At 40.5% G+C, this 15660-nt stretch overlaps 2 protein-coding genes across 2 annotated transcripts in view; one reads left to right on the plus strand and one right to left on the minus strand.

The window, feature by feature from the left end:
• Nucleotides 1-15660, minus strand: part of LOC136999858 (odorant receptor 10-like) — a 233579-nt gene that overhangs the window by 117650 nt on the left and 100269 nt on the right. The window lies entirely within an intron of this gene.
• On the plus strand, nucleotides 13002-14953 carry LOC137000049 (uncharacterized). The gene has a single exon (XM_067355649.1). It carries the CDS (start codon nucleotides 13794-13796, stop codon nucleotides 14703-14705), a length of 912 nt encoding a protein of 303 aa, XP_067211750.1. The 5' UTR covers nucleotides 13002-13793; the 3' UTR covers nucleotides 14706-14953.

Below are 15660 nucleotides of genomic sequence, written 5' to 3' on the forward strand. Positions count from 1 at the left end.
TTTTGATTATCTATATTTTTTTCCACTTCTGTAATGGATTCTGGAAAATTTTCTGCACTAGTACTTGCGCTTGCTTCTTCCATTTTTTCACTTTTTTAACACTCCGCAGAACACGATGTTAATGCTAGCTCTTCTTCAAATCGAGTGACGGTTAACGGCTATATTCATATTGCCGAAAGAGGGGACACACACAAAGAAAACATTCGCAGATAGTCAGGACAACTTACAAAATAATGAATCCCCTTCTAGAAAGGAACTCTATGCAAGAGTTCATTGCTCCAATGTAACGTAAAAATAATATAATGTAGAAATAAAAATTTTGATAACACTAATAACATTATTTAAAATTTTTAATGCATATATATATATATATATATATATGTGTGTGTGTGTGTATATGACGAGTAAATAATTAATATTTTATAATAATTTAATTGCAGGGTTTTATAATAATTTAAATAATATATTATTTTTTAATATTCTGCATTAACATGGATGTGATTGTGCAACATTTTTAAAAATTATTAAATAATTTTTTTCTTTAAGTATGTTATACAATCATATCCATGTTAATGCAGCTTATTAAAAAAAAAAGGAAAAAAAAGAAGAAAAAAGCAAGATTCGAACCAGCAAACGTACAACAGTTCGTTCTAGTAATCAGTCGTCTTACAGCCGTTCACAGCTACTAGTGCTCGACGATTGATCTTTCACGCATGGGTACATTACAGACACGGAAAAGTTTAAGCTAATTTTTCTCGCGAATGCTTGAGAGTTGCGTCGAGTGGCTTTACCAGTAATTAATAGGAAGGTAATACTATTATATATTTAAAGTCCATCAAAATCGGAGAGGACAAATCCTGAGCCTCTCCTTGTAAGGGGAAACAAGGCGCCAGGATACGACTTAATTACCGGTAAAGTACTAAAAGAGCTACCGCAAAAAGCACTAAGATTTATTACTTTTGTCTACAACGCTATACTAAGGCTTGACTACTTTTTGGCACAATAGAAAGTGGCGCAAATCATGCTAATACCAAAGCCTGGAAAAGAACCTGAAAAAGTAACGTTGTATAGGCCAATAAATCTACTACCTATCTTGTCAAAAGTCTTTGAAAAATTTATCCTAAAAATAATCAAACCTGTTTTGGAAAGCAATAGTACCATCCCTGAACACTAGTTTGGTTTTCGCGAACAGAACGCTACAATAGAGCTGTGGCGGCTCACCGCCATACCGCTGCACTGAAGTGGCCTAGTACGCCGCGGCGCCGCTACGCGCCGCAGGGCCTCTGCGTTATGAGCCTGCAGATACACCACTAGGTTGCGCAGGCGGTGTAAGGCTCTCTCGCAATCGAGAATCGATCAACACCGTATAAAAGAGCTTCGACGCAAGCTTTTCCTCACTCACTCGCTTCAAGGCGAGCTCTCTACTAGGGCCCTTGAGCTGAGTATTAACTCTGCAGTAGCAGAGCGTGACCAGAGACAAATTTTTCTCGCCGTTTTTCTCACAGTGCCTAGAAAGGCACGTAAAAGAAAAACAGAGTCCCAGCTTCAGCCGCACACTTCATCCAAGCAACCCGCTGACTCACCAGCACCGCCGTCATCCCCACAGACTCTACAGTGGAAATTAATTCCCTTAGAGTTCTGTGTCCGGCTGACCCGGCCTCCAAGGGATACTCTAGTTGCTGGGGATATTCGAATTCGGAGACCTTTCTCTCCTCGCTACACAGAACACTTTGTTGCACCGAGAGCCGAGACGGTCACTTCATCAAGCACACCAGAGACTCGCTCCGTCGCAATACAAACCTCGCCGCCTAGGGCGTGCTCGGAGAGTTGCCAGACGGAAAACCACTTTCCAAACGGAGTCCCTCCAACACCCGGGAAAGGGTTGCAACGAGCATCGTCTATCGAACCATCCTTCTTAGGACCGTTTCAATATACCAAGACACGGCCGCGATTTCTTACCGCGCTCATCAATTTTTCTTTTAACTTCTCGATCTTACACCTTTGCCGAGAAAGCGCCTCTGGCGCAATAAAAAACTCAAATATAAACTTGTACATACACACCTTCTCTGACGAAGAAAATAAAATATATATTTTCTAATACATTGCATGATATAAATACAAGGGTATGCTCATTACATGTCAAACCACTGCGCATCTCCAAGATTACGTCATAGATACGTCATACATCGGCTGCTATTCAATATGGCGCCAGTAAGTTTTAGGTTTGTTCACATTAGAGCATTACTTCTGCTAGAATTAGATGAGTTGGAAGTTAGCGACATTATTGAAGAAGAGGGATTGAAATATATAGCAGGATACGTGGCGTTCAGATTCAAAAATAAGTACACCACATTAGATGTTGAAACGCGTCAGCTTGAGACAATAAACAATCAAGATTGGCTACAATTTATATCCCGAGGAAAGTGCATATATTCATCCGAAGAACTGTTACAAGTAGCACGTATAATGAATATTGAATTCAATAAATATCATGGGTCTAGTCTGCGTAAAGATAAATTCATTTTTCAAACGTTGATGAATATTATACAACCTAATTTAAAAAGTGAAATGCCGAAAGAAGTTTTGTTATGTCTAATTAGAACGAGAACATATATTAGACTAAACGAATTTAATAAATTAATTGCTTCTGCAAATTACAGGAAAAAAACAGAAAAAATGTCCAAATTTACAAATAAAAAACCTGTTTTATAATATCTTTCTCTACTCTTATTTTATTTGTCTTTTCCATATGTTTTCTGTCGTAATACATTCTAATAATTTTTGTATAATATATAATAAATAATTTTTATATATAAATAAAATACTTACTTTCAAAAACCGCTGTATTTTAATATAAAAAACGTTTATTACTCTTTTTATTTCATATTCAGCTCACAATCAGTAATTTGATGTTTAAAACTATATTTTGTCGTTAAATGTTCGCATTTCACACACTAATCAGACCATATTGCAATTTACATTAGCATGCATATAACAGATTCTATACTATTATGTAGAATATATTACCGTAGCATATTTTGTAATTCCATATTACTGCCATTTAAACATAGTAACAATTTTATCTGGAAAATGCTTTTAATAATAATTATGTAAAGTCGCTGCTTTAAATTTACCGCTCAGTGTGACGTAGCCTTGGAGACAGTTCCTCATTGGTCGCTTTCTACAAGATGCGTAAGAGCATACCCTTGTATTTATATCATGATACATTGGTTCTCACAACTTTCTCACCAGTTCGAACACATCTTTAAGGCATTACGCCCATAAACTGGTGATCCCGACGACTGGTTGAGAGAAATGAGCCAATCAGAGAAAGCTGGCGAGACGCCAGGCGCCGACGCAGCTCAGATCGGCAGAGTATCGGTGCATGTACCGCCATTCTGGCCGGAGGAACCAGAATTATGGTTCGTCCAATTGGAGAGCCAGTTCCTGTTAAACGCGGTCACGTACGATTCAACCAAATACGCGTACGCAATCTCGCAGATCGAGACAAAATACATCAAGAAAATCAAGGATCTGATAACCAATCCACCGGCATTTGGGAAATACGAGGCGGTTAAAAGAGCACTAATCCAACGGCTGAGCGACTCGAACAGGAGCATTCACCAATTGTTAGAGCGCGAGGAACTAGGCGACAGAAAGCCGTCGCAATTCCTGCGCCTCCTACGGACGCCGGCAGTACGGTATCGGACCAACTCTTGCGCACGCTTTGGCTGAGGCGATTACCGGCCCAAATGCAAATAATCCTAGCAACTCGAGCCGACGATCTCCTCGAAGACGTAGCGGAGCAAGCAGACCGCGTCTATGTCACATGCCGAACCGTTGCAGTCGTGGACAAGCCAAAAGAGAAAGCACCAAAACCTACTGGCTCGCTGGAAGAACAGATCCAGTCATTGGTTAAACAAGTCGTGGCACTCAACACGCGATTGGGCCGACAGGAGCAGCGCCACAGACAGCAGCGCCGCAGATCGCGCAGCCGCAGTAGGACAAGATCAACGTCGGAAGACGAAAGCGATCTTTGCTTTTTCCACCGACGATTCGGCAGCAAGGCGAGAAAATGTACAGAGCCATGCACGTACAAAGAGAAGAAGGAAAAAGCGGAAAACTAAAAGGGCCGGAATCAATGGCGGCAGACGGCCCGGACCCGAAACCATGCCGCCTACTTGTAACAGATAGGCAAACAAAAGTTCGGTACCTCATCGACACGGAATCGGACATAAGCGTCTACCCGCGCTCGATGGTACGCGGACGGATGTCCGGAGCAACGCAGGCCCTATTCGCAGCTAATGGTTCACTCATCCACACTTATGGATGGATCGCGCTTCAACTCAACATCGGATTAAGGCGCGCCTTCCAATGGAAGTTCATAGTGGCTGACGTCACGCAGTCAATCATAGGATCCGATTTCCTTGGCTACTTCCACCTTCTGCCGGATGTACGAAAGAGTAAGCTATTGGACGCAACAACCGGATTGGCTACAAACAGCTTCCAAAGCAGAACTGGACAAGCATCAATCAAAACATTGTTACAGGAAACAGCTTTCCACGCCTTATTGGCTGAATTTCCGCAGCTCACTAACCCGACCGGAAAGACGGAATCCGCGCCGCACTCAACGATGCGTTACGTCGAGACCAGGTCCACCGGAAGCGTGCAGGCCGAGGAGACTGGCGCCGGAAAAACTCAAAGAGGCTAAACAACAATTTGATTTACTGCTGCAGGAAGGGGTAATCGCGCCGTCTAAGAGCAAGATCTATAGAGAGAAGGTTACCTCATGCGCAAAGAGGGACGAGCGGCAAGAGGGGCAAATGCAGAGAGGGACGAGCGGCAAGAGGGGCAATGATGATCTCATCGGCAAACAGAAGCTATCTCAGACAGCTACTGTTTGTCGATGAGATCATCATGCTCTCCCCTTCCTTCATCGCCCCTCGCCATCAAGCTGTTTTTAGCTCCCCCCTTACTTCATCGTCCCTCGCCCACAACCGGTTTTTCTGAGGTAACCTTCTCTTTATAGATCTTGGTCTAAGAGCGCATGGGCCTCGCCGTTGCATATGGCACCTAAAAAAGGTGGCACGTGGCGACCATGCGGCGATTACCGCAAGCTCAACAACCGAACGGTGCCGGACAGGTACCCGATTCCGCACATCGAGGATTTCACACAAGCTCTTCACGGGAAATCAATTTTCTCCACACTGGTTAGAGCTTACAACCAGATTCCAGTAAATCCGGAAGACGTGCCTAAAACGGCGATCACCACACCGTTCGTCCTATTTGAATTTCTTAAAATGCCTTTCGGCTTAAGAAATGCAGCTCAAACGTTCCAAAGATTCATCAATGAGGTGACACGCGGGCTTGATTTCTGCTACGCCTACATTGATGACATCCTGGTAGCATCTCACGACAAGGAAGAGCACAAAAAGCATTTAAGATTATTGTTCCAAAGATTCAGCAAGTACGGAATACAACTCAACCCGGCAAAATGCGTGTTCAGCAAAGAGGTCGTAGCATTTTTGGGGTATCAAGTCTCAACAGAAGGAACACAGCCTTTACCGGAGAAGGTCGAGGCGATACGAAATTTCCTGAAGCCTACCACTGTCAAGCAGCTTCGGCAGTTCCTCGGAACATTGAATTTTTACAGGAGATTTATTCCGGGAGCGGCCATGAACCAGGCTACTTTAAATAACGCGCTCAAAGCCAATCAGAAGGGAAAAACACCAATTGTATAGAGCGCAGAAAGAGAGGCAGCATTCGAAATGTGCAGAGAGAGCCTCGCACGTGCAACGCTTTTGACGCATCCAGATCCGACAGCGGAACTTTTTTTGACGACCAACGCCTCGGATTTTGCAATTGGAGCAGTAATCCATCAGCATGGCAAACACGGACAGCAGCCGGTGGCGTTCCTCAGCAAAAAGCTGACCGCCACGCAGCAAAAGTACAGCCCGAACGACCGAGAGCTCCTGGCGATTTACGCAGCCGTCAAACACTTTCGTCATTGATTGGAAGGAAGGGAGTTCACAATATACACGGACCACAAACCGGTCACAATCAAATCGGAGTCACAAAATCCAATCACAAATCAGTCACAATCAAACCGGAGATTTTTTATTTTCGTAATAAGTACTGATAATTAACGAAAAAAGATCGGTGAATCCGCTCGAGTAAAGCGCGCGCGGTGAGAAGGACGTCCCACAGCTACGCGATCACTAGGCGCGCGATGAAGCGGTGACAGGAGCAGCGGCTATCAATACGAGCAGCGTATAATACTACAGCACTGCGTCGAATTATTCTCTCTCCCTCTCTCCCTCTCTCTCTTTTTCTCTCTCTCTCTCTCTCTCTCTCTCTTCTCTTCTCTTCTCTCTCTCCACCTCTCCTTTTCTTATATTTTTTTCTTATTCTTTTTTCTATGACACACCATATTACTTTTCAATTGTCGTTTTTTTTAACTGCGGCCAAAGCACTGTTGTTACATGCACCTAACGCACAAATCATGTCCGTATACTCTCGATTGCTATCTGTAGTTATATCGGCAGTATAATAGAAACTAAGAGCTCATTTCGATAAGCGTAAGAGAAGAGTACGAATAATACAAAAAAAAAACAAACAACATAATATCAACGGTATTTACACACATCAAGATAGTCTACAGTAAAATCCGTTGAGTTGAGACTTAATCAAGTACTCGCTTACTCGATAAACTTTTAAAGTCATTTTTCTCGGAAACAAAACCTCGTATGAAAATACTTTATTCTATATTTTTGATTCAGTTTTTTATGTAGAATCATCACCTTTCCACTTGTACCACCAGTTACATGACACCCTGTATATTTAGATATAAAGGTTGCTTTATTTAAGTTGGCACAACTAAATATCTCGAAAACAATGCACTTCAGAAACAAATATCTCGGACAAAAGTGGTTTGTTTTTGAGGGAGAAAGAGAGACGTATTCATTTTTTATTTTGTGAATGTTTTCAAGATTATTTGAAAATCAACTTTTGTTTTTTCAAATGAGAACTTATTATTTTTTAGCACCTTCTATTCTACGTAAAAAAACAAACAACTTTTGTCCGAAACAATTTTTTATTTGACTTTTATTTTGAAAGATGTTTGAAAAATATTTGAGCACTAAAGATATATGAGGCATTTAATTGGCACATCTGAATATCTCGAAGACAAAGCATTTTATGAAAAAATGTTTCAGACAAAGTTTGTTAAGTTTTAAGAAAGGAATGAATTGTTGTAATTACCACGATTTCTGGTGGTTATGCCAAAGATAAGTTATGCATTATTTGTCAAAAAGAAAACTTTATTTGTCAAATTATTTTAATAAATGCTCAAAATGGTGATCTTCAATTTCGATGCACTTATCAATACGCTTCATAAAAGATTGGTGGGTACGTAATAGAGTTTCCCTATCAATACTTCTGCAAGCATTTATAATGCGCTCTTTTATATTCCCTGGTTGATTGGTACGTCCTAGTAAACTATTTATTTAAGATATCCTCATCCAAAATTAAGAGAAGTTAAGTCTGGCGATCGAGCAAGCCAATGTACTAAACCAGCCCGTTTGATCTACCAGTTATTATAATCCCCATTCATAATTTGTCGTGCAACATGCGAGTAATGTGCCGGAACCATTGTACATAAACCACATATTCATTCTTTCTTCTAAGCTTAGTTCCTCAAGAAGCAATGATAATTGTTGCGCCAGAAGTTTCGATACTTCTCTCTATTCAATGTACCGTTATTAAGGGAACATATACACCTTAGAAAAATAAAAAAATGGAATTTTTTTTATTCCGCATATGTTGATGTTCTCCGAACATTTTGCCGCAAATCGCAATTAATTATGTACCAAGATAACAAAGATATGGCTAGAAGAGTTCCGGATAAACAGTGGACCATAATACAAATATTAGCGCCGACACGTTCGACCCTACGGCGGATGTGAGAGCAGTGATGCGCTGTCGTGGGATTTTTTCCCGTACGGAAACCTCCGTGCGCATGCGTAAGCTGACGTCACGGCTAGACGTCGGCTGCTACCACAGATGTATCTAGGTGTACTATAGGGGATATGATAGTTTTCCCGCGTTTTTAGTGACACATGACATATTGTAGTGCATTATAATCAATTACAATTGAAATCAGCTGATATTGTGGAAGAAGATGGATTATCCACAACCATCAACATCAAGTGGCATCAAGAAAAAGAAGAGGAAATAAAAAATGAAAGTATTCCAGTATTCTTGGCTAAGTATTGACATTTTTAAAGATTGGTTAACGCCACATGAAAATAATGAAAAAGCTCTCTGCACGGTTTGTAATAAAGTTCTTTTATGTGGCAAATCAGATTTAATAAAACATTCCAAAACGAAGTTGCATGTTAAGAATGTAGATAAAAGCCGTAATGTCGCACCATCTGCTTTATTACCTAAACTCAATAACAATATTAAAAATGAGGACCATGTTAAAAAAGTTAAAACAGCCGAAATAAAATTAGATACTTTTTACGCGGAACACAATATAGTTTTTCAAATAGTAGATCACTTGGTCCCTTTATTGAAAGAAATTGCTCTAATCCACAGGTGGTTTACGATCTGAAACTGTCAAGGAAAAAATGTGCACAAACAATTGAAAATGTTTTAGGAAAACGCGAAAGTGAAAAACTTATTACAAATTTTAAAAATCAGAAATTTTCAATTTTAGTTGATGAAAGCATAACTATCAGTAATGATAAGTTGCTTTGTATTTTAGTAAATTACATATCATTAGAAAATAAAAAATTTAGAAATATAATAGAAGAGTATTAAAAGCCGTCGCAGGATGTTAGTGCTAAATTTTTAATTTTTCTTAAAGAAATTAATAAATTAGTCCACAAGAGACAGTTAAATTGTACACCGATCTCGGATCGAGATACCTAAAGTGTACGAAATTTTAAGTACATTGTTCCCATATATCGAGAAACTTAATGTACATATAGGAATTATTGGAAAGATATTATATTTTATGTATTTGAAAAACGTGTTTTGTATTAAAAAAACTGAACAAAAAAAAAAAAAGATGAAATGGAATTGAACCTGTAACCTTCAGATCTCTAGTACTCGTCTTACTCCACTGCGCTACGCCGCCGTCTGACAGATGTTTCACTGCCGTGGTACTAATACAATATAATAAAATTCAAACAGCAATTTCTCGTCAACAGCTGAATAGTGCATCGTCTCCGAATAGTATTTGTTACCACTATACCAATACTACGTACCTATAAAATTTCAGCAAAATCGGTGACCCAAGTTATGTGGGTTTCCCTTGTTAGTGTCGTATAGGTGGCTCTACGGCGCCGAACTTTTTTTCCACCATACTTTTGGGAACAATTATAAATTCTAATATTTTTAATCAGGTGAGGAAGAGTGCCCGTCTGGCCAGCCGTTTCCGGCCAGACTGCTGGTAGGAAAGTGATAAGAGCTCCCGCTGCTGGGTTTCGTACGCGGTCGCTCGTGGGCTCGGTGGTGATCTCCGCTTCTTCGAGAGCACCTCACCGAGCTGTGCCCGAGCGGGTTTGCGTTGGACACGGCGGGGCACAGTCCCAGTGTTGCAGTCTTTGTACTGTCCGCATTGCTTTAGAAAGATGTGATAGGATAGTGCGTGTTGTAAAAAGTCTTCGCTCAGCCCGCGTAACATTAGGAAGGCGATAGGCTTATAGGGATTAATAGTGTGATGTATCGATAAGTAAGTCAGCTGAGTTACCAATGCTACGGTATTCTAAGTATCGCGGTAATTCGACAATCTTTTGTAAAAGTCAGTCATCACTGAGCCGTCATAGGGTATTGACTCCGTAGTAAACACTCCTATGTTCGTGTATTGTGATAGTAGAATAAAGGTTATTGAGTACAACGTTAACCGGTGTGTATTAGTTAATAGGCTAATACCATATAACAAATAAGATGTTAGGAAACGTTAGGCCACGCGAGGCAAAACAAGTTGATAGGAAAAAACGCTTTAGATTCGCGAACCCCATCCAGACCCACCTGGAAGACACATCAAATGAAGTTAGCCCGTATAACGCGGCGTATAATTTAGTAGTGGCCACAGAGCCACCGGTAGTTTGCGCGCGGTCCACAAGAATTAGGATACTACAGTTGAACATACATCGTCCACAAGTAGTATCGAGTGAGGTTTGTCAACTGGCCTCTGAGAAGCGACTTGATGTCCTGTTATTGCAGGAAACATATGTCAGGAAGCAGAATTCAAGCCACGTATTCTATGGGCTAGGTATGCAAATTAGGGTGGCTGCTGTTCGTTTGCAACGCCTGTGGGCGGCAGTAGCCATAAGTAATTCAAATTTAGAAATGTTATTTGTCTCGCAGCTTAGCACTACGCATTGCGTTTGTGTGGAAATGCAAGCTCCCAATTTTTCATTCTATGTCGTGTCGTGCTACCTTCAGTACAACGACGAGATCGAGAAACACCTCAGGCACCTCGAAATGATGTCATTCGCTGAGGGGAAAGAGAATGTTAGTTGTGATAGACGTCAATGCGTGATCGTCTGTCTGATGCCCCAAAAAATAGATGAAAGAGATGTCAAATTTGAAGACTTTATCCACGCATTTGGCCTCAGGTATTGAACGACGCTGCTCAGCCTCCAACCTATTGAATGGCAGGAGGATCGTCTTATATAGATGTTATCTCTCGTCTCCTACCATAAGCCATTTCATCGGCGAGTCAAAGGTGAAGCAGGATTGGACGAGCAGTGATCACAACTCTGTGGACATCAGAGTGAAGGTGCCGAAAGCGATGGGCAATGATCGGGGAGCTGAGGTCAATCGATTCGACATTTATCGGGCCAATTGGAATCAGTTCTCCGAGAGCCTGCGCGATCTACCTAGGTCGCAACTTGAGGTCTTCGGTTTATAGTCTGCGGAGAATGTAGAGCTGATGGCGCAGAAGCTTACAATGGTGCTCTAAGAGGCCTGTAAGTTTTCTATGCCAAGGAAACGGAGGTTTAGAAAAACCTCCTTTTAACCCATGATGGACTAGGGAGCTGACTATCATCAAAAAGTCAATATATAGGTTGGGACGTGCCACCCAGAGAAGGCGAGGGGAGCCCAATTATCTTACCCTACGTCAAAAGTATCGCGTATCTTTGCAGTACTACATCAGGGAGGTGAGGAAGGCGAAGGTCGCAAGTTGGCGAAAATTTGTCATGTCGCACGACAACTCGGAAGCTTGGGGCTACGTTTATAAACGTTTATAAGCTAAAAAGCTCCGGATTGAGAGAGTGTTTAGCACTCTCCGGCAAGGCAAATACTCTACCAACACCATAGAAGAGACAGCCAGCTTCCTTTTGGATGTTCATGTCCCAGACGACTGGAAGAATGAAGACACAGAGAACCAAAGGATAGTTAGAAAAAATGCACAAGAAAATGCGCCAAATACGGCCGATGCTCCAATCTTCACGGAGCAAAAAGTGGTCGAGGTAGTTAGGAGTTTTAAGAATCACAAAGTACCCGGACCTGATCTAATCAAGGTCAGTATCTTGAAGGTAGCGTGTAGAACAATCCCCAGTCAAATAGTTAGGTTATTTAACAGATGCCTTCAGTGGGGCGTCTTTCCCTCAACTTGGAAGGAGGGCTCATTGCGAGTTCTTCTGGAGAGCAAGGACAGGGACGAGAAGTACCCGAAATCCTACAAGCCCATATGTCTTTTCTCTGTAGTAAGAAAACTCTTCGAAAAGCTTATCAAGCTTCGCCTAGAGGACACGTCGGTGGCGCCTGGAAACATCTCCGACTGACAGTTCGGGTTCACGCCCGGAAGATCGACGGAGGACGCTATCGTGGAGTTGCGGAGGATGGTCTCTGCCTCTGAAAAGAGGTATGTCGTCACCCTACTCTTCGATATCTCGGGTGCCTTTGACAATGTCTGGTGGTCCCTTGTATTAGATAGTTTTAAAGATAGGAACTGCCCTAAGAACATTTTCAAGGTGCTCCGGAGGTACTTCAGGGATTATATCTACTTAGAAATTTTGAAAAAATCGATTTTTCAAAAATCACTTTCTTAAAGTATATAATGTTAGAAATATTCCCTTAAAATTTTAAGTTGATCCGTCGTATTTTCATGGAGATATACGATCTTGAGTGTAGGTCCGTCGGAACGCTCTGAGCCGTTTGGCGCGGCAGCTGCACGAAGGATGAATACCGTCTCCTTCTACCTGTCTCTCAGGTCATCTGTTGTGTGTATTAGAGTATATAGACATATTAGTAAATACAAAGAGTCTTCCAACACATTTCAACTTCAAATTTAACGGACTTTTAGACCAGCAAACACATAACCCTGGCAGTATAGCAATTGACGTCGAGCCGTACAGTTGAATATTCGTTACATTTTCCTCAAAATTATGAATCGCCAAAAGGGTTCAAGAGATTTAAGAAAATCAGGCAATTTAAGAAAATCGAGAACAAGAAAAAGGAAGAACGTGTTTAATCCACAAACAGTGGAGCACAATGAAGACAGTTTTAGTGCATTTGCAAAGAAACTCAAGAGGCAAAAGGAAATAATTGTGCCGCAAAACAATAACATAGAATATAGAATTATAAACTTTATTACCGTTTTTTCCACTATTTCCAATTTTATAAAGTGCAAGCAATGTAATGGAAATATTAATTTTCAAACTGCAGATACGCGCGGCCTCGGTTTTAAAATTGCTTTACTGTGTGATAATTGCGAGCCTCAGTATGTTTCTTCGAGTACTTTTGTCTCACATTCCTACGAAATAAATCGAAGATTTATATTTACAATGAGAGTTCTAGGAATAGGATTAAAAGGTGCTCAAAAGTTTTGTGGCTTAATGGACATGCCGGCTTTTTTTCATCAGTCCACTGTTGCGCCTACTATGGTAGCGGTAGGCGCTGCGTATAGATTCGGGATTTCGCCGTGCTGGTCAAGGGGGCTTTGGCTCGGAGAGTGTAGAATGATTAAGCACTTCTGAATATATATATATAGAATAGCTTTTATTTGGTATCTTCTTATTACACTTGTCACCTCACTTATTCGGCGACCGTACTACCGTGGTTACGCGTGTACGCGACGTGTCGTGCTTCGTCCGGAACTTTGCTGATAAAAACCCGCGGCGCCTTGTGTGCCGCCTTAATTTATACGGATCAGTATTCGGAACACAATGAGACTTGAACTATATCGATCCATTGTGTTACCAAAATGCTGATCTGTTTAACCTACTTTAGACGCAAGTGACACTCGGGCTTCTAAGAACGAGTGCTCGCGTCAGCGCCTAATTGTTTAATAATTAAATAACTTTTGTCACAGGATTCTCGAGAAGTGGCCTCGATTAATGGCCTTCTAAATGTTTATTATTGTTATTGCCTAATTAACCTATAATTATTACGTTGTGGTCTTTCGACACACAACACCACGTATGATATGATTGTAAAACATATGCACGAATGTATTAAAACTGTTGCTGAAATACTTTTTAAAAAGACCGTGAAAGAAGAAGTAGCAGACTTGTAAAGCAAAAAATTTGGATAAAATAACTGAATTAACTGTGTCTGGTGACGGGACGTGGAAAAAGCGCGGATTTAGTTCTTTATTCAGTGTTTCTTCTATCATCGAATATTACACTGGCAAAGTTATTGACGTTTTTGTGAAAAGTTCATATTGCAAAGTATGTGAATATTGGAGTAAAAAAGAAGGTTCTGAAGAATATGAAGAATGGTTAAGTACGCATACAGAAGAATGTCACGCAAACCATCAAGGGTCGTCAGGTAAAATGGAAGTAGACGCGATTCTAGAAATGTTCCAGCGTTCAAAGAAAATTTACGGTATAAAATACACGAACTACATCGGTGATAGCGATTCAAAAACGTACAAGGGTATCATAAATGCTGCTCCTTATGGTGATACTCCTATTATTAAAAAAGAATGCATTGGACACGTCCAAAAAAGAATGGGAAGTCGCCTGCGCGAGTGCAAAAAGAAAACGAAGGGGTTCGGCGGTAAAGGCAAGCTAACGGCAAAAATAATCGATAAATTAACAGTTTATTACGGTTTAGCAATACGACGACATTGTGAATCAGTGAAAGATATGTATAACGCGATTTGGGCAACATATGATCATTATAGCTCTACAGATGAAAAACCGTGTCATAGTAGATGTCCGACTGGAGTTGAGTCATGGTGTACTTGGCAGCGCGCTTCGGCGAAAAGAGAGCTGGCTTCATTTAAACATGATTATAAACCTTTACCTCCAGATGTTTTGACTGCAATCAAGCCTATTTATGAAGATCTTAGTAAGGATACTTTACTAGAAAGATGTCTTGGCGGGTTTAACCAAAACAATAACGAGAGTTATAACCAACTGATCTGGAAAATTAGCTCAAAAATTATTCCAAGTGGCTCAATTACTGTCGAATTAGCCGCATATATCGCTGCCTGTGTATTTAATGAGGGATCAATAACATTACTACAGATGCTACAATCCATGGGAGTAAGCAGCGGCCCTAATGCCCATCAATATGTGACTATACAGGACGCAAACCGTACAGAACTAGCAAACTGTCGCGCGCAACAAAGTACTCGGGAGGAAAGAATACGTCGTCGGCAACAACAAACTGACATTTTAGAAGCAACAACTTCGGCAGAGGATACATTTTATGGTCCTGGAATAGATGACTCTGTGTAAGTTGAAAAATAAATGTTTTAATTTAGTGTAAACTATTGTGTAACTATCTAGTGTAAACTATCTAATATAGTGTAACGAACCAGAGATCGGTGTACAAATTTAACTGTCTCACGTAGACTAACAAATTAATTTCTTTAAGAAAAATTATAATTTCGCACTAACATCCCGCGACGGCTCTCTATGCCTTTCTATTATATTAATTGATTGTTATCATTTGAGCCATTCCTTTATATGTGTTTAAAATTGTTTTAGTGTAAACTATACTTGAAACTTTAAACGCGTTTTTCTCAAAACTATGTTTTTAAAATCGGTGACCACATATCTCAAAAACCGCTGCACCGATCGATCTGAAATTTTGCATGCTATTTTTAGACATGTATATCTAGTCCTTAATCGTAGGATTTTTTTTTCCAATGCATACTTTGTTTTTAAAGGACGAAAAAGTCCGATTTTTTTTTTACGAAAATCGATTCTTCAACTTTAAATAACCGCCATTTTGTTGCTATTTAATTTTTCGGCATATCGAACGATTAAGGACTAGATAAATTCATATATTAACTAAATTTTTTGGATTTTTTCATTTTAAATAACCTGGTTCGGAATGGCAGTGGTCACCGCAAAACGCGTTTTAAAAAACAGCTTCATGGATATTGTCTATAACTTTTTTATTTATTAATATTTTTGCATAAAAAAAAATGAAGACTTCATCAAAGTAGACTCTTTCGAACACAAAAACTTTCGTACAGAAATATGCATATATTTTCTAGAAAAAAATTCACAAAAATCGTATTTTTTCGGCCTCGCAAGTAGATATAACCCTTTCAGCGATCTAAGGGTGCAGATAGAGTTAGGGCACGGAAAAGTTTCCAAGCAGGCCACGAGGGGATACCCGCAGGGCTCTGTTCTTGGTCCCACGTGCTGGAACGTTATGTTCGACGGTTTGCTTAGGGAATTA

Source organism: Linepithema humile, chromosome 5, assembly GCF_040581485.1.
Source record: "Linepithema humile isolate Giens D197 chromosome 5, Lhum_UNIL_v1.0, whole genome shotgun sequence".
NCBI lineage: Eukaryota > Metazoa > Arthropoda > Insecta > Hymenoptera > Formicidae > Linepithema > Linepithema humile.